The sequence below is a fragment of the Phacochoerus africanus genome, chromosome 15, assembly GCF_016906955.1.
Source record: "Phacochoerus africanus isolate WHEZ1 chromosome 15, ROS_Pafr_v1, whole genome shotgun sequence".
Classification (NCBI taxonomy): domain Eukaryota; kingdom Metazoa; phylum Chordata; class Mammalia; order Artiodactyla; family Suidae; genus Phacochoerus; species Phacochoerus africanus.
Window position 1 is genome coordinate 111,340,981 of NC_062558.1, and position 18,690 is coordinate 111,359,670.

Genomic DNA, 18,690 nt, shown 5'->3' on the forward strand with positions numbered 1-18,690 from the left:
AGAGTCCAGGAATTTTTTGGTATGATTTTTAACAATTGGCCACCAGATGATTCTTATGATTTGGCAGCTTTGGGAGCTATAGGATTCAGTATTTTCTTAGTTTAGAAAACTTCTCTAGTATCTTTAAAATGCAATTTGGAGTTCACTCTTGGTGTAGTGGGTTAAGGATCCAACGTTGTCACTGCAGTGGCCCAGGTTGCTACTGTGGCCTGGGTTCAGTCCCTGGCAAGGGAACTTCCATGTGCCATGGGCATGACTCCCCCAAAATGCAATTTATTTCCTAAAATCCAATTATAAGACTTTAGGAACACATGGTTTAAGCAAATTGAGGTAGTTCTTAAGAATGCAACCTGCTCACTCAAGCCCCTTGAGAATACTCTGTGAACACCTAGGTTGCTGGGTAGGATAAGGAAGCAGACACCTCTCATGGACTCCTCTTCTTCTGGTTCTGTTGTCCTACAGGTGGCTTGCAGTTCGTCTGGAGTTTATTGGGAACATGATTGTCTTCTGTTCATCCTTGATGATGGTTATTTATAGAAATACCCTGAAGGGGGACACTGTGGGCTTTGTTCTGTCCAACGCGCTCAATGTGAGTCTGAAGGTTGGGGGTGGGTATTGGTTGAATCAAGGCATTATTCTTTTTCGTTTTGGTTTGGTTTTTTGGTTTTTTTGTTTGTTTGTTTAGGGCTGTAGGTGCAGCATATGGAAGTTCCCAGCCTAGGGGTTGAATCGGAGCTACAGCTCCCGGCCTACACCACAGCCACAGCAACACTGGATCCTCATCCCAATGAGTAAGGCCAGGGATCGAACTTGCATCCTCATGGATACTGGTCAGGTTCCTTTCGGCTGAGCCACAGCAGGAACTCCTAATGCCTTATTCTTAAATAGTCTAGAGTATACCATGGAGTCCATGCGCTTGAGTCATTTCTACATCCCGAGGGGCCACAGGGAGACTGAGGTTCAGACCCTGGCTCCATCTCTTACTAACTGTGTAACCCATGCACGTGATCCTTCCTCTTTCTAGGCAGGTACCAGTGTCATCGGGAAAAATTGATACAAATGCCGTGGCCCTTGGGTGTTAAGGAAACAATTTCATATGATTCAGTCTAATGGTTTCCTGTCTCTTTGCCTCTGCTTAATTATAGTCAATAGAAAGAACCCCTGAAAATATATAACAGAGCATATACCCAGAAAACCTTTTAAAGAAATAACTCCTCCCATGTTTGTTTTTCTTAAATCACAGAATAATTGGAGTTAATTTTCATAAAGAATATAGGCTGATAAGACTATATAATGTATCCCCCAATTGAGTAAGGGATAAATATCAGACTATTTCTTCTCACCTACAAGGGTGAGAGGCACTGCCATTAATGTTGGCTAAATGACACTTGTTTACGGAGTCATTGGGCCATCTTTTGTGGTGTCTTTCTGAACTGATATATTGGAGGTCGGCTACCAGCAGGGTCTATGTGGTGATGTTTCAGGAGGAGTTCATAAGGCCCCAGGCGACCATGGTGGGACACCCACAAGGACTCTGCCATTCACCAGAATCACTGGGTTGCCTGTGCCACTGCCCTTTCACGCCCCCACGTCTAGGCTTACTGACCTAGGACAGATAGGGCAAAGAGGTAGAGAACTATTAGATTGAACCTAAACAAAACATCCAAATATCAACAATTCGGGCTGGTCCAAGTGCAATGGAGCTTACCATTAAGTGATCACTGCCGGTTACAGATTTCTTCGTTCCTTCTCCACTCTCACTGCTTCACTTGACTTTAAACACACACACACTTCGTATGGTTCCACCTACATCAAGGGGGTTACTCTTAGTCCCCACTCTCCTATGCTCTTCCTCTCTCTAAGCACCATGTGCTCAAAAAATTGCCCTGTGCATTTGTGCCAGGACTTTGTTTTTGCCTGAAAGAAGTTTGGATCTGAGTAACTAGATTCCCTGGACTCTGGCCCAGATTTTTTTTTTTTTTTTTTTTTTAGGTCACATCTGCGGCATATGGAGGTTCCCAGGCTAGGGGTCGAATCGGAGCTGGAGCTGCTAGTTTACACCACAGCCACAGCAACACGGGATCTGAGCTGTGCCTGTGACCTACACCACAGCTCACGGATGCTAGTTGGATTCTTTTCTGCTGAGCTATGATGGGAACTCCTGGCCCAGATCTTAACAGCCATCTTCCTGGTGGGTTAGATGTATCTTTGTAATGGCAGGAAGGTACCTGGAGTATCTTAAGGTAACAGAGGACCAGGGTCCATGTAGAAGTCCCGCCGGGAGGGTTGGTTTCTCAATCAAGCTGTTGTTAACTGAGAGCAGAGACAATAAGAAACTTTTTGGAAGGACTTTTCCTACCCCGTGTCTTTCCTTATGCCTGCCCCATTGGGAGAACGCCACCTCTACCTCCTAAGGGCCAAGTTCAGGTCCCACTGCACCAGCCGCCAGCCTCTCCAGCCTCAGCTTTGGCCCCAGGCCACTCCGAGCCGTGTTGCTTTTCGTGTGAGCACCACACAGCCGAGCACTTCCTCGTCCTCCAGCCACTAGATGCACTGGCCTCATTTCCCCCCCAACCCCAAGGAGGCGTGGATTGTCACTCACACGTTTCCTTGCTCCCTTCTAGAGCCTGGCACAGTGCTGGCTACCAAGTGGGCACTAGATGGACCTTGCAGTTTAACTAGTTGGATTGGTTTCTGAACCTGAGATGATCTTTAGTCTTCCGGTTTTTCTGTAGATCACACAAACCCTGAACTGGCTGGTGAGGATGACGTCAGAAATCGAGACCAACATTGTGGCTGTTGAGCGAATAAATGAATACATACATGTGGAAAATGAGGTAAGGAGGAGTCAGGAGAGCCCAGGGACAAGGGAAAAAGAAAAGTGACTGTGTCAAGAATCCATCTTCACCTGGAGTTCCCATTGCGGCTCAGCAGAAATGAAGCCCACGAGTACCCATGAGGATGCAGGTTTGATCCCTGGCCTCGATCAGTGGGTTAAGGTTCTGGCGTTGCCATGAGCTGTGGTGTATGTTGCAGACACGGCTCGGATCCTGCGTGGCTGTGGCTGTGGTGTAGGCTGGCAGCTGTAGCTCCAATTAAACTTCTAGCCTGGGAACTTCCATGTGCTGTGGGTGCGGCCCTAAAAAAAAAAAGAGACGTCTTTACCTAATCTAGAGATTTCACATGGGGTCATAAAAGTTCTCTGAAAATTCCCCTTTGTGTAACTCAAACGACCTAATTTCTTAAAACCTAAAATAGGAAATGGTTAGGGGACACTCAGGTCTTGGGATGGACCACATTAAATGGTGGCTTCAGAATTCCCTGGTGGCTGGCTCAGTGGGTTAAGGATCCAGTGTTGTCGCTGCTGTGGGGGTTCAATCCCTAGCCCAGGAACTTCCACATGCCATAAGCATAGCCAAAAAATAGAAAATGGTGGCTTCATTCTGGACCTCCATAGAGCAACACCGGATCCTTAACCCACTGCACCACAGCGAGAACACCAGGATAGGGATATCTTTAATTGAGTAAGGTAAGAACCTTCTGGAATTACCAGTTTAGTTCAGTCTATTCAACACAGATGCCCACAGGTGGCTGGGACACTGCCACCCTGTTCTGAGCCAGAGTCCCACGGGAGAGTTGAGTGAGTTGTCACCATGCAAAGCATTTCTCCTGTTTCCTTGCCAGGCACCTTGGGTGACTGATAAGAGGCCTCCAGACGGTTGGCCCAGCAAAGGGGAGATCCAGTTTAGCAACTACCAAGTGCGGTACAGGCCTGAGCTGGATCTGGTGCTGAAAGGGATCACTTGTGACATTAAGAGCACAGAGAAGGTAGGTGGAGCTGAAGAAAGGCCTGGGTGTGAGTCCTTGTGGACACAGAAGTGGAGAACCGTGGACTCTGGGCTTTCATTATTTGGTGAAGTGAGCTGTCGGGGCATTTCCTCTGCCCTGGGGAGGTGTAGGGACAGAGAGCCACCACCAGAGGGCAGGATATTGACATGGGATCAAACAGAAGCTCTGCCTGGGCTGTAAAGTCTTTCTCCCTTGGCCCTTCCCTGCCTCCCTGCCGGCATCCTTCTTCTGTGGCTGGCAGGGTTCGTTTCCTGTAAGAGCCTCTCACAGAGGGGAAGTCAGGAAGGAAGGAAGTTGTGGGAACAGTGACAAGAGGTTGTCCCTGCAGAAAGAAAGGCCTAGTTCTCCTTCGTCTGCGAAGTCCTGCGCCCTCCTATGTGTTCTTGTTTTCTGAGGAATTAGGGTCTGATATAGGACCACAAAGGGTAAGGATGCTGAATAAGGGTCTGGTTCTCACTGATGGCAGGCCTGATCCTTCCCTTCTCCTCACTTCTAAACAAGGACTTTTAAGAATCTATAATTTCCGGAGTTCCTGTCTTGGCTCAGTGGTTAACGAATCTCACTAGGAACCATAAGGTTGTGGGTTCGAACCCAGGCCTTGCTCAGTGAGTTAAGGATCCAGCATTGCCGTGAGCTGTGGTGTAGTGTAGGTCACAGACACAGCTCAGATCTGGTGTGGCTGTGGTATAGGCCGGCGGCTACAGCTCCAATTAGACCCCTAGCCTGGGGACCTCCATATGCCACACCTAGAAAAGGCAAAAAGACCAAAAAAAAAAAAATCTATAATTTCCATTCTATGATAAAAAAATTTTTTAAAAAGAAAATGTGCAGGAAAATATTTTTAAAACTATGTTGCATAAATTCCAGCAAAAAATAAAAAATATATAATTCAAATGAATATAACAACAGTTGCTGATATGTCCGTTTCCAGCAGTCCCCAGAGTTCTCAGCAAACAGTGAGTTAGGAAGCGGGATGGGAAAAGCCATCTTTTCCGGGCACTTTTCCCCACCCAAACCAAAACCAGTTTAACATCTTAGATAAATCACTGTCTTTTTCTACCTGCGATTATGAAAGGTGAACTAACCTGCAAAGGACTCATATTTACAGATCGGTGTAGTGGGCAGGACAGGAGCTGGGAAGTCATCCCTGACCAACAGCCTCTTCAGAATCCTAGAGGCTGCAGGAGGCCAGATCACCATCGATGGGGTGGATATTGCTTCCATTGGGCTCCACGACCTCCGAGAGAAGCTGACCATCATCCCCCAGGTGAGCTCTGCAACTTACACTGTCACTCCCAGCTTGTTGTGCAAGAAACATTTCTTTGTCTTTCTGTCTTTTTAGGACCGCACTGACGGCACATTGGAGGTTCCCAGGCTAGGAGTCGAATCAGAGCTACAGCTGCCGGCCTGCGCCAGAGCCACAGCAATGCCAGATCTTAGCCACATTTGCGACCTATACCGCAGGTCATGGAAATGCCAGATCCTTAACCCACTGAGCGAGGCCAGGGATCGAACCCGCAACCTCATGGTTCCTAGTCGGATTCATTTCCGCTGAACCACAATGGGAACTCCACAAGAAACCTTTCTTGATAGATGTTCATTTAGCAGTGTCATTTCTGCTGTCTACCCAGGACATCTAAGCTAGCTCCCTAAGACGCATTGCTTCCAGAACTTACAGAAATGAATTTTGTATCTTGGGATGTTGTGCTTGTGCAACTGCCAGGATCTAACCAGCAGGTGGCAGCAACACAACAGCAGTCAAACAGAGCAGATGATTCTTTAGCATTTCTAGAGCCGGTCTTGGTTCAGGGAACCTTTTGCAATCAGCGTTAGCAGTTTTGCGCTGAAGCCTGAAACCATTAAGCTTTATACTCCCCACTTTATACGGTTAAAAGAGAGAGGAGCGAACTTGTGGGAGGTTTTTGCCAGCAAGTGGAACAGTTGGTGCATCAGCAAGAAAGGCTTCAACCGCAGCTTCTTCTCCGGACCTTCCCAAACATGGATGGCCCTGGAGGGTCTGGGCCCTTCTCAGAACCTGGGCTGCTCTGCTCGCTGCAGCCAAGTTCCTGGGTGGCTTTGATAGACTCTTTTCTCTAACCTTTTTAAAAGCATGATAAATTCTTCCCCTGGAGTTCCTGTCGTGGCTTAGCGGTTAACGAACCCAACTAGTACCCATGAGAATGCGGGTTCAGTCTCTGGCTTTGCTCAGTGGGTTAAGGATCTGGCATTGCCGTGAGCTGTGGTATAGGTTGCAGATTCGGCTCGGATCCCACATTGCTGTGGCTCTGGCGTAGGCCAGCAGCTTCAGCTCCGATTTGACCCCTAGCCTGGGAACCTCCATATGCCATGGGTGTGGCCCTAAAAAAAATTAAATAAATAGTGCAGCTATCACTAGCTCTTCCCCCACCTGCCTCCAGCCCCCTCCACCCCCATCCCAGGGGTCTTCATTTGAAGGTGTGGGACATTCTTCTCACTCTCTGGAGAGATGTTAAGGCAAATTTAGAAATCCGTAAATGAATCTCAGAATGAAAAACAACAACAAAAGCAAGACCTCCTCTTCATGCCATGTTAGCTCCCAGTGTTCAGCTCGAAGCCTTCAGCAGGGAAACGTTGCAGAAGCTTGACCGCAAACTAACCAGCTTCCCAGCTCAGACGGGTCCTGCCCGCTTTCTTGGCCACCAAGAACCATGAGTTCCTTTGCTGACCTTAAGCCCACTTCTCCCTTGTCCTGCAGGATCCCATCCTGTTCTCTGGGACCCTGAGAATGAATCTCGACCCTTTCAACAGCTACTCAGATGAGGAGCTTTGGAAGGCCTTGGAGCTGGCTCACCTCAAGTCCTTTGTGTCTCACCTGGAACTTGGGTTGTCCTACGAGGTGACAGAGGGCGGTGACAACCTGAGGTATGTTTCATAAGTCACTTCGTCCACGGGCACTGGAGGAGGCAAGGGGACCACTCCTCTTGTCACTCATGGTGGGTAGCAGCTGGCATCAAAGAACTTTTTCTCTGGGTCTAATTCCTAATGTGTAAAACCAACCCGTTGTGAAGATTAAAATAGACCTGAATGTGCTTGGAAACTCTTGAAAACCTTTGTTAGCAAACATACCCTCCCAAGATATTTCAAATGTGAACTTACAGATCTTGCCATAGCGGCCTCTACTGTCAAGCTGAAAACAATCCCCAGCCCTGGTCCAGCGCCAGAGCCTGATTTGATTGGTACGAGGCATTGACTGGGCATGGGACTTCTAACGGATCCCCAGGGGGTTGTTACAGGCAGCTGTTTGAGAAGCCTTGATCTAAGAGGCCCATGGGTGATGGAGGGGTGGTGGCCTCAGGGTGCTGGGGCAGCGCTGACCTACTGGAAACTACCACAGACACTCTTATGGCATCACAATTCCTTTTCAAAGCATTTCTACATATCCATGTACATGGATTTCTACATATTTCTACATATCCATGTACATCCATGTACTGTCAATTGATCTAGCACAAGTGGACCTGGCATTTTCCTGCCACAACCTGTTTTTTCCATTCACGCTGTCAGCTTTCAGCCAAAGCCAGTGGCTGAGCGGCAGGTCTTGCTGCAGCCCTGGGTGCATTCAGAATGGTGGGTGGGGCATGGACCAGTGGCAGCTGGAGCTCAGAGACTACACTTGACATGGCATCACCAGTGCCTTGACTTCAGACCTGGTTTGGAGGTGTCAAAACTTAAAATTCTCTGGTCAGGGAGTTCCTGTAGTGGCGCAGCGGAAACAAATCTGACAAGTATCCATGAGGATGTGGGTTCAATCCCTGGCCTTGCTCAGTGGGTTGGGGATCCTGTATTGATTGCCATGAGCTGTGGTGTGGATCCAAGATGTGGCTCAGATCTGGCGTGGCTGTGGCTGTGGCAGAGGCTGGCAGCTGTAGCTCCGATTCGACCCCTAGCCTGGGACCTTCCATATGCTGTGGGTGTGGCCCTAGAAAGCAAAAAAATAAAATTCTCTGGTCAGAGATTGGAGATCAGCCAGGGGAGAGGGTCAGCAGTTGAAAGCCAAACTGATGCCTTAGCAACAGCCTGTTACCTTGAAGTCCAACATCAAGGTAACAAGCAGGCAAGAGTTGGGTAGAGTTAAGTAAATAGTTTTGCAGAGTCTCCCTTTTCACATTACTGGAAGTTCATCTTGGGTGACTTCTCATCTCCTGCAGAAATTTTCTTACAGAGAATTACAGAACTTTAGCCACCCCCTGTTTAATATGTTCCCTAATGGCCACAGCAGGAGAGAGCAATTAGCAAATTCCCGAATATTTCCTCCACATCATTTCCCAAAGCTTCTTTATGTAAGTAAGAGGTCCAGCCTTCATTACTGGCTTATAGCAAATTAAATCCATTTGCATTTTATAGGCATATTCGAATTCCACATACATTGCATCTCACACCAAGACATCACGTTCATTAGCTAGCTACGGTCCCTCGTCAAGGCAGAAGGCCTTGATCAAATAATTAGCCTTGGGACTAGAATTACACATTAAAATAAGGAATGGATTTTCTAAGGCTGCTAAGAAATGCCACCGGGGCATTCTCGTGCAGCGTCACCCTATATTAATGGCATCAGGTCAAATCCTGCTGAAGCGAACTTGGGGACATCCATCTTATTTCAAAATTATTGCTCATGTACTGAGATATCTGCAGCTAAATGCAAAGCACTGTTCCTGGGCTAGTGTTTTCCAAGCTCGTTAAACACGAAAATCTCCTGGAGTGTATTCAAAATACATATTCCAGGAGTTTCTGTCATGGCTCAGTGGTAATGAACCCAACTAGTATCCATGAGGATGTAGGTTCGATTCCCAGCCTTGCCCAGTGGGTTAAGGAGCTGTCATTGCCACAAGCTGTGGTGTAGTTTGCAGACTCGGCTTGGATTCTGAGTTGCTGTGGCTGTGGGGTAGGCCGGCAGCTACGGCTCAGATTCGACCCCTAGCCTGGGAATGCCCATATGTGGGTGTGGCCCTAAAAAAGATACAAAAATAAACAAAATACATGTTCCTGGGAGTTGCCTGGTGGCTCAGGTTTAAGGCTCTGGTGGTGGCATGGCCAAAAACAACGACAACAAAACCTTATATGTTGCAAGGCTCCTCCTCATTCTGATTGAGTGGGGCTCAGAAATATGAATTTTTGAATTAAATATCTGTGGTGGGTCTTGCAATTAATTGAAAAAGTTTGGAAAACAATGTTCTTGGCAATAATGAACAGCTAGTGGAGGAGGCTAAGGCATCTTGGAGGAATTTAGGAGTGTTTAAATCTGATCTGGAATATGACATTTCCCTCCCCCTCCCCCAACCCCAGGTTATTCCTTGGCCCTTTGAGGCTAATGCTTGGTTTCTTCCATGGGCTACAGCACAGGACAGAGACAGCTACTCTGCCTGGCCAGGGCTCTGCTTCGGAAATCCAAGATCCTGATCATGGATGAAGCCACTGCTGCGGTGGATCTAGAGACAGATCACCTCATCCAGATGACCATCCAAACTGAGTTCTCCCACTGCACCACCATCACCATTGCCCACCGACTGCACACCATCATGGACAGTGACAAGTGAGTGAGCGGGGGACAGAGCTTGATGGCCACAGCTTAACCCTTTGTCAATAGTAATGGCATCAGAGAGTTCCCATTGTGGCTCAGCCATTACAACCCAACTAGTATCCATGAGGATTCGGGTTCCATCCCTGGCCGCCTCAGTGGGTTACGGATCTCGTGTTGCCTTGAGCTGTGGTGCTGTGAGCATCAGCCATAAGATATCTTTTTTTTGGCTGTTAAGGCCACACCCACAGCATATGGAGGTTCCCGGGCTAGGGATTGAAACGGGGCTGCAGCTGCCAACCTACGCCACAGCCACAGCCATGCTGAATCCCTGACCCACTAAGCAAAGCCAGGGATTGAACCCTCATGGATACTGGTCAGATTCATTTCCACTGTGCTACAACGAGAACTCTGGCAGCGAGATACCTTTACAGAAGGTTAAACCATCTTCGTTCTACTGATGAAGAAACGGAGGCTGAGAGATTTTGCAGATCTGCCTCCCGTTACGCATTGTGCTGATGGAAGCCAGCAGGGTTAAGGGAACTGTCTCGAGGGCAAAATGGGAAATGCGTGTACCTGTTAACTCAACTGAGTCTCAGCGGCTCCCCCTGCAAACAGGAGCTTTCTATTAGTTCCAGTTCTGACAGATTACAATCAAAATGTGGCTAACGTCCATAATCTTGAAATTGGAGAGAATAGGCTCCCTTTTTTGACCAAGGGGATGGGTCCTTTTTATTTATTTATTTATTTTTGCTTTTTAGGGCCGCACTCGTGACATACGGAGGTTCCCATGATAGGGGTCAAATCAGAGCTGCAGGTGCTGGCCTACGCCACAGCCACAGCATACAGGATCTGAGCTGCATGTGCGACCTACACCACAGCTCATGGCAATGCCAGATCCTTAACCCACTGATCGAGGTCAGAGATCGAACCCACAACCTCATGCTTCCTCATTGGATTTGTTTCCACTGCGCCACAACAGGAACTCCAAGTCTCCCTTTTAAAATCAGCGTATCCTTAGAGTTCACGTTGTGGCTCAGCAGTAACAAACCTGACTAGTGTCCATGGGCATGTAAGTTCAGATCCCTGGCTTCACTCAGTGGGTTAAGGATCTAGTGTTACTGTGGCTGTGGCACAGGATGGCAGCTGTAGCTCTTATTCGACCCCTAGCCCAGGAACTTCCATGTGCTGCAGGTGTGGCCCTAAAAAGAAAAACAAAAATTTTTCAAAAAATAAGTGTATCCTTAGACAACGTATATTCTTAAAAAAAAAAAAAAAGCTCATGTAAATGGAGATATTCTTATACTGTTCTGTTTGATATTCCACATGCAATCCATCTGTGTTGATAGAGAGCCACGCTTGGTTCATTCATCCTCACTGCTTTGCAATATGAATGAATGAACAGTCTGTCACTGAAGCAGTCGGTTGGACCGGCGCAGGGGTCCTTGCCCAGACAGAGACCCCTTGTCTCAGCCAGGGAGGTTCTTTTTCCGACTAGATTTGCACAGTCAATATGAAACCAATGCTGAGATTGGAATAGCACAAGCTTTATTCAGGCCAAAGAAGGGAGAAGAAGGAGTAGTTCACAAATCAATTTCTCAACCCAGTTCGGGCAAATACCCCACTTATATAGGAGCTCATATGAAAGGGAGGGAATTGGAAAGAGTGGGAGGAATATTCATAATTTATCCAAGAACAGGTTTGTCTGTGGTTTGGGCCCAGAACCGAGGCAATACTCTTTTTCAGTCCGTGTATGGGCTTTTCTGGTTGTTGTCATGGCAACTGTCAACTGTCATGGCACCGGTGAGTGTGTCATTTAGCTAATGTATCACAGTGAGCATATAATGAGGCTCAAGGTCTCCTGGAAGTCGAATCTTCTGCCATCTTGGGCCTCATTGGTTCTAGCCAGTTCTCGTTTTACTCTTTGCAGCTTCCTCCTGAAACTTCGATAAGAGCGGGTGGTTTCTATTGGAGGAAGGGGGAGGGGTTTGATTCTGGGGCAACAACCTTGGTAACAGTGCCAAGACCTAGGCCTGGTTATTCCTATTAATGCCAAGATTTGAGATGCTGCTTCCTAAGACTTCTCTTTCTTTCTCCTTTCAGGGTAATGGTCCTAGACAATGGGAATATTGTACAGTATGACAGCCCCGAAGAACTGTTGAAAACCCCTGGCCCCTTTTATTATATGGCCCAAGAAGCTGGCATTGAAAATACACACAGCACAGCCTTCTAAGAGCAAGTCTGACAGGTTAGAGAAGAGCTGTGAGGACCATTCCGTATTCTTTTTGTGACGTATACGAACAAGTATACATACAAAAAGCGTGCGTAAAATATGTTTTAAAGGATCATAAGTGAACACCCATGTCCCCATTATCCAAGATTTTTCTGAAATGAGTATTATCAGCTGCATCATGATTCCACTGTGATCCTATACCTCCCTGCTATGCACCCCTCAAGAGAGAACTGCTATCCTGGATTTTGTGATTATTATTCCTTTGCTTTCTGTTTTCGTTTTACAACTTCCCTTAAAAATGGACCTTTTTAAAAATGTATGGCCTCATACTGCTTGTATTCTTCAATGACTTGCCTCTTTTCTGTATTGCATTGAGATTCATCGCTGTTGATGCACAGGGTGAGGCTGGTTCATGCTCCCTGTGCTATGTAGCTTGTCAATGTGTGAATATGCCACAGTTGATCCATTTTAGGGTGGTCAGCAGTGGGGTATTTTCCAGGTTCGTTTTGTTTTATTTTCTCTGTTTTGAGCAATACTGCTATGAACATTCCGGTACGTAACTGCTAAGATAACATGTGTAAGAGTTTCTTTAGGTATGACGTATAGGGATGGGAGGTAGCACATGTTTAAATGCATGTAATAGATAAAGCCAAACTAGTGATGCCAATTTAAAACATTTTTGTCAATCTGATGAGAATGAACTGGTACCTCATGGAGGTTTTTAAATGTCTATTTCCCTGGTTATGATTCAGGTTTCTGTATGCGGTGTCTACTGCTGCTTGCTCATGGTGCTTTATTTCCTTGAAAGTCTCGGGAAATGTTTACTGTAAGCCGCTCAACCTCCTTAGCATTTTTAAAAATTGAAGCATAGCTGAATTACAATTTGTGTTAGCAGGTTTCCTGTGGCTTGAGTTGAAGCTGACCTCTCTTAAAAGGATTTGTGCAAGCTTCTGCCTGCCACCTTGGGGACATTTTGAATTAAATTCTCCACTACGAGCTTTCAAAGCATACAGTTAGTGAGTGGGATTTCAGACCACAATCCTGTGTGAGAGCCAGTTTGTGGTTTCTAGAATCTCAAGAGATTCCTCCCCCTTGATCTAGTGGCAGGTTGGAGATGGGCATGTGGCATTGCTGACTCCTTCCACGTGGCGGGGTTTATTCCTCACCTGTTCACTTGCAAGTACAGCCCTTTTGGGCTCTGGCTCATCAGAGGGTCTCCTGTAGGTTCTCCATATTGACAAGTCTCAGCTTTCTGTCTTGCCTCAGCATCCTCCAATTGTCCTCACAGGTCAAGATGTCCAGGTAGCTTTGACGCTTCCTCACCTTCCAGGGTTTCTTGTGCCACGTTATTTTGGGTTTAGCATATTTTTTACCTCCATTTCAGTGCTGCAATTATGAAAGATTTTAATTTATTCATCATTGTAGCTGTTTGTTGAATGAGATGCTCAGAGACTTAACACTTCCTAAAGGAGGGGATCACACCCCTACAAGGCTGGATGAGGAGGGGGCTTGTTTCCTCCTACTTGCTCTGTTCCATCAGCATCACTCTATCAATGTTTGTTTCCCTGCAGAGGCAGTTCATACAAGTAGCAGCCCTGCTTTCAGTTGGCAAATTCAGTGTAGTCCTGCTATCACCAGATAAGCAGCACCCCCTTCTGGGCAGTCTGGGTTTCAGTTTTAGCGATGGCCTCTCTTGCCTTTTGTTCCACAGACCTAATGATGATCGTTACTTTTGCACTCGCCAACCCTCTGATACTTCTTCTCCTTTAGCCCCTTCTCCAATACCTATTTAACAATTCTTTATATTATTCTGCAAAGATAACCTATGCTTTCTGTCTCCTGACTAACCAAATGGATAGAGCCTTGGCGATAATCCAGTTGAAGTCCCTTATTTTTCAGATAAGCACCAGACTGAGCACAGTCATGACAAGCAGTCAAAACATGCATGTTTCCAGATTTGGTCCCATGATTTCTTCTTTTTCCTATAATGGGAGAGGGTTTTTGATCTACCTACTCCCGTGGGTGCTGATGCAGTGAGGGGAAGGGTCTTTTTTTCTTAGTAGTGATGACTAAGACATCCAGTGAAGGTGGCAGAAACTGGAAGCAGCCTGGATCCAAAACTTTGGCGATGACGCGTCCCCTCCAGATCTCATCTTGGCCCAGGACCTGGGTAACCCAATGCAATGTTGATGTTTCCTCCTTTCCTTCTGAGGTCGTCATCTTTGCTTATCTGTGAAGCATGAAAATGTCCCTGTTTTCATCCTTGACCTTCCCCTGTTCCTCTGTATTTCCTCTGTAATTGATTCCATACACTCCTGGGGTGGCAACTTCCACACATGATTCTCATTTCTAGCCCCTTCCTCCCCTCCAATTTTGAGACTCATACGTTCAGTTGTCTCTGCTGTTTTCCCCTGGATATCCTTCTGGCATCTGACATGCAAATCACCCTACTTGGAAAAACTCTTCTACCTCTTCCACTCTAAAAAGATTTTTTTGCCTGTCTTTCTAACTCAAGTGGTGACATCATCCACTCAGTCCTACAAAATGAAAACCTGGGCATCACTCTCAACGTCTCTCTTTCTTTCCAGATCAAACCAGCCATCAAGCCCTTCCTGTTTTGCTTCTGCCCCCCCCCGCTGCTGTTGCCATAGCTCAGGTTCTCCTCACTTCCCTCCTGGACGGAAGGAACAGCTATCCTTGCTTTCAGTGTTGTTTTCCTCAAATATACTCACTGCTGGCTACCAGGTTACTCTTCTGCTTAATCCCATCATTCAACAGCAACGTAGGAGTTCCTGTTGTGGCACAGTGGTTAACGAATCCGACTAGGAACTGTGAGGTTGTGGGTTCGATCCCTCCCTTGCTCAGTGGGTTGAGGATCCGGCGTTGCCATGAGCTGTGGTGTAGGTCGCAGACTCGGCTCGGATCCCACGTTGCCGTGGCTCTGGCATAGGCTGGTGGCTACAGCTCCGATTAGACCCCTAGCCTGGGAACCTCCATATGCCTTGGGAGCAGCCCTAGAAATGGCAGAAAGACAAATACAACAACAAAAAAAACCCAAAAACAATAGCAACCTAGAATAAAGTCAGTCTCTGAGTATGGTACAATGAAGCTCCCTAACATCCGATCCAATCTCATTTCTTCCAGCTCCCACACCTCATGTTAAGCTCTGGCAACATCAACATGCTTTAAGATTTCACACACACAATTACCATTCGACTTGAGCCTTTTGCTTCTCTATCCCCTCTGCTTGGAATCCCATGTCTACCTCGAACTCATTAAGACTCAAAAAGAAGTCGCCTTCTCCCAAGAGCCTCCCTCGGCTCCCAGGCTCGCTTTAGTGCATCTTCAATCTTTTAGGCACCTCTGCATCTGAAACGCAGTTCTACAAGGACTCCTCCACCGTAAGATTCTTGGTGGGAGACCGGGGTGCAGCCCTGTGATGAGGTCCCATTACTCGGATACACCAGCACCAGATTTTGATTCAGATGCTGGAGACACACAGAGGCAGAGAAATCTGTGCTGGCAAAGGTGATAGTCACTGTCATTGTCCAGAGGGAGCAACAAGTCCAGTGACACGGTGTGATACAGAGCATTGTTCTGGGCTTCAAAGAGTCACTCTGGCTTTCTTACTCCCTTCTGCAGAGTCAGTGAGGGAGGTCAAACCTACTATTTGCAAACTTCTGCTTAAGTTTTACAAGTTGGGGAGTGTTGTTTATAACTAAAAATGCTCCCCAGCTCACTTAATTTGCTTTTACTGTATGTTAGATGATTTTCTGTTTGCATCCCCTCTAAGCTCTGAGACTCATGAAAACAGTTTCTTACCCCATTTTGTATCTCCAATGGCTAGAATATAGCAGGTGCTCAACTTTTTTCAAATGTCCAAAAAATCTTTATAAGAAATACTATAGGGATTAAAAAAAAATACTACAGGGGGAGTTCCCGTCGTGGTACAACAGAAACGAATCCAACGAGGAACTATGAGGTTACGGGTTTGATCCCTGGCCTAGCTCAGTGAGTTAAGGGTCCCACGTTGCTGTGAGCTGTGGTCACAGACGCGGCTCAGATCCCACATTGCTGTGGCTGTGGTGTAGGCCGGCAGCTACAGCTCTGAATGGACCCCTAGCCTGGGAACCTCCATATGCCTCGGGTGTGGCCCTAAAAAGCAAAAAAAGAATAGGAAGAATGAAGAATGTATGCCCTAGTATAGCAACAGGATTGAAGAAGAAAAAGTAATGCCAACAGGAAGAATAAATGTACCAATCAGACCTAAATTTTTTTGCCGGCTAATTTTGTAAAAGTGCCTTTTGAAATACCCTCTGAAGAAATTTGTTCCATTTAGGTAATAAAAATGAGAATACATTTAACCACAAATGCACATGGATCATGACTTCATCTAAAAGTTAGCAAACAACATTGTACAGACACTGACATTTAAATCTCTAAAATGCTGGAACTCAGCAAAAGCCACGTTCAACTATCAATGTGGATTAGTCTTCCACACAGATCAGATGCTAATCTGATAACATAGATGGTTTTGGAAAAACTTCATATTGTCGGAAGACTAAACGAAAGTTGTAAAAATGCACTAAAGAAACGGCTACTAAGAAGCACTGCATCTTCATAGTATTCCTTTTTACTTTGTATGCAAGTAATTGGCTCTGCTGCAGAATTTAACTGTTACAAGTGTGAAAAGCAACTACTTAGTAAATGAATAGAAAAAAGAAAAGTACATAGTACCTCTTTTAAGACTACTTTGGGGGTTTCCTGGCATCATGGCAGGTTAAGGATCTTGTATGGTCTCTGTTGGTGCGCATGTCTGATTCCTGGTTGGGAACTCCTGCATGCTGTGGGCATGGCTGGGGGGAGGATTAACTTTGGTCCTCACTGAATTAAAAAAAAAATATATAGCGCTCCGTTCTTCAACTCGAACAGTCAAGGCCTTGGTCTACACACGGTAATCTCGTGAATGGACAGTCACCTTGGTCCTGGCCGTGATAGCCATCTGGCTACTCTGATGACCCTGTCACTCATGTCAGATCCACTTGTCCTACGGATGACGGGCTCTCTTGGAGCAGCAGACTTTGGAACATTTACTTGCTGCTCAAACCCACAGCCACTTGTTCCTCACGGGGAAACGGCTTTGTTGGCATCCAACTGTGAAGACCGTCGAGTTGTCCTCGGGTTGTACCTCTGAGCACAGATGTCTCTCCTGGTAAATGGTGGTTTGTCAGGGTTCACATTCTGGCATCACCAAGATCCCTCCTAGTTCCATACATACCTGCATTTAAATGCTGATGCATTTATTAATTTGTCAACCAGTTCCACTTTGGCTAGCTTTTCATTTGCTTTCATCAAAACATCTAATTCTTCTGCATACTCATCTTCATTGTTAATGGTTGAACAGAATCTGTTTGTTTCAGTGGGACCTGGAGTTAGGTATGTGGCATAAGGGCCAAATCTGGCCCGCTGTCTTTATAAATAAAGTTTTATTGAAACATGATTGGGCTCACTTGTTTCTGTGTTATCTGTACTTGCTTTTGTGTTACAGTGGTAGCATTGAGGAGTTGTAACAGACTGTACGGCCTGAAGCATTTACTGCCTGGCCTTTCATTTCAAAAAGTTTTGCCAGGAGTTCCCATTGTGGCTCAGCAGTGACAAACCCAACTAGTATCCATAAAGATAAGGGTTCGATCCCTGGCCTTGCTCAATGGGTTAAGGATCTGGTGTTGCCATGAGCTGTAGCGTAGGTCACAGATGCAGCTCAGATCTGTGGCTGTGGTGTAGGCCAGCAGCTGCAGCTCCAATTTGACCCCTAGCCAGGGAATTTCCATATGCCGTGGGTACGGCCCTAGAAAGACAACAGGGAAAAAAAGGTTTGCCAATTCCTGCTCCAGAATCAACAGTATAGTCTGGACTGGATCACGTTTCCATTTGCAGAAAGTTTGCCCCACAAGTGTCATGTGGCTCCACCTTGTGGTAGGTAGGATAATGTACCCGGAGATGTCCACGTTGGACTCCTCAAAACCTTGAGTATTAACTTTACTTGGCATAAGGGGCTTTGCAGATGTGACTAAGGCTGCTGAGATGGGGAGATTACGCAGGTGGGCCCAGTGTAATTACAAGGGTCAAGAGAGTCAGAGTTCGTAGGAGGATGATATGATGACAGAAGCAGAGACATCTGAAGACGCTTTGCTGCTGGCTTTGAAGATGGAGGAAGAGGCCACAAGCCAAGGAACACAGGCAGTTTCTAGAAGCTGGAAAGGGCCAGGAAACAGATTCTCCCCAGAGCCTCCATAAAGAATCAACCTTACCGACTTTGACTAGCCCAGTGAGACGGATTTCGAACTTCTGTCAGAACCATAAATAATAAATTGCGTTGTTTTAGGCTTCTGAGTGGTACTTTGTTAAAGCAGCAATGAGAAATTGATGCCATAAGCCCAAGTAGCTCAGGTAAAATTGGCCAATATTCCCCAACTATAGTCCATTTAGTAATTCATTGACCTTCACTGAATCCCACTGTAGTTAAGATTTGCAGAGGCTTATGTCATCTTTCAAGCTCAGGAGTTTTAATGCTCATGGCTGTCCCTTCTATCAAACTGAAAAGATCTTAGTCAGCTAAATGCTATTTGGAAATAATCATTTGCTCTCACCTGAGAAGCTATGGGAAGGTCCTTTGTTCAAACAGTCATGCTGATTCTGTGGACAGGAGGCAGCCAAGGCAGATGAGGAATCTTTCAGCTTCCCTGCTCCTGGACCTGCAGAAGGGTTAGAGCTTGACGCCTCTTGGGAGTCCCGGGAGACAGGCAGGTGGTACACAGGCAGTGCCTTGGGACCTGGTCAGGCTGTCTTTGGACCCTCAGTCTGCGGCTGAGTTCCATGTTCCCGCCTGCTCCCAATAAACATTCCTGAATGAAGACACTGCTGCTGCCCTAACTAGAGCGCTCGATCCCACCACCACACCACGACTTACCTCTGGGAAAGCATTGTCTGTTCCTTCAGAGTCACCTCTGAGTGATGCTAAGGAATAGATACCCCTGTGTGGCTTGCAAAGCAT

The 18,690-nt window shown here is 46.5% G+C and overlaps 1 protein-coding gene across 1 annotated transcript in view; it reads left to right on the plus strand.

Annotated features, from left to right (window-relative positions):
* ABCC2 (ATP binding cassette subfamily C member 2) overlaps positions 1-17,136 on the plus strand; it is an 83,776-nt gene extending 66,640 nt beyond the window's left edge. The window contains exons 26-32 of the mRNA XM_047762677.1: positions 463-589; positions 2,736-2,837; positions 3,685-3,828; positions 4,958-5,116; positions 6,584-6,750; positions 9,224-9,418; positions 11,507-17,136. Coding sequence (XP_047618633.1) covers positions 463-589; positions 2,736-2,837; positions 3,685-3,828; positions 4,958-5,116; positions 6,584-6,750; positions 9,224-9,418; positions 11,507-11,636 — 1,024 coding nt within the window. The 3' untranslated portion in view covers positions 11,637-17,136. The remainder of the gene's footprint in view (positions 1-462; positions 590-2,735; positions 2,838-3,684; positions 3,829-4,957; positions 5,117-6,583; positions 6,751-9,223; positions 9,419-11,506) is intronic.
* The last annotated feature ends 1,554 nt before the right edge of the window (positions 17,137-18,690 follow it).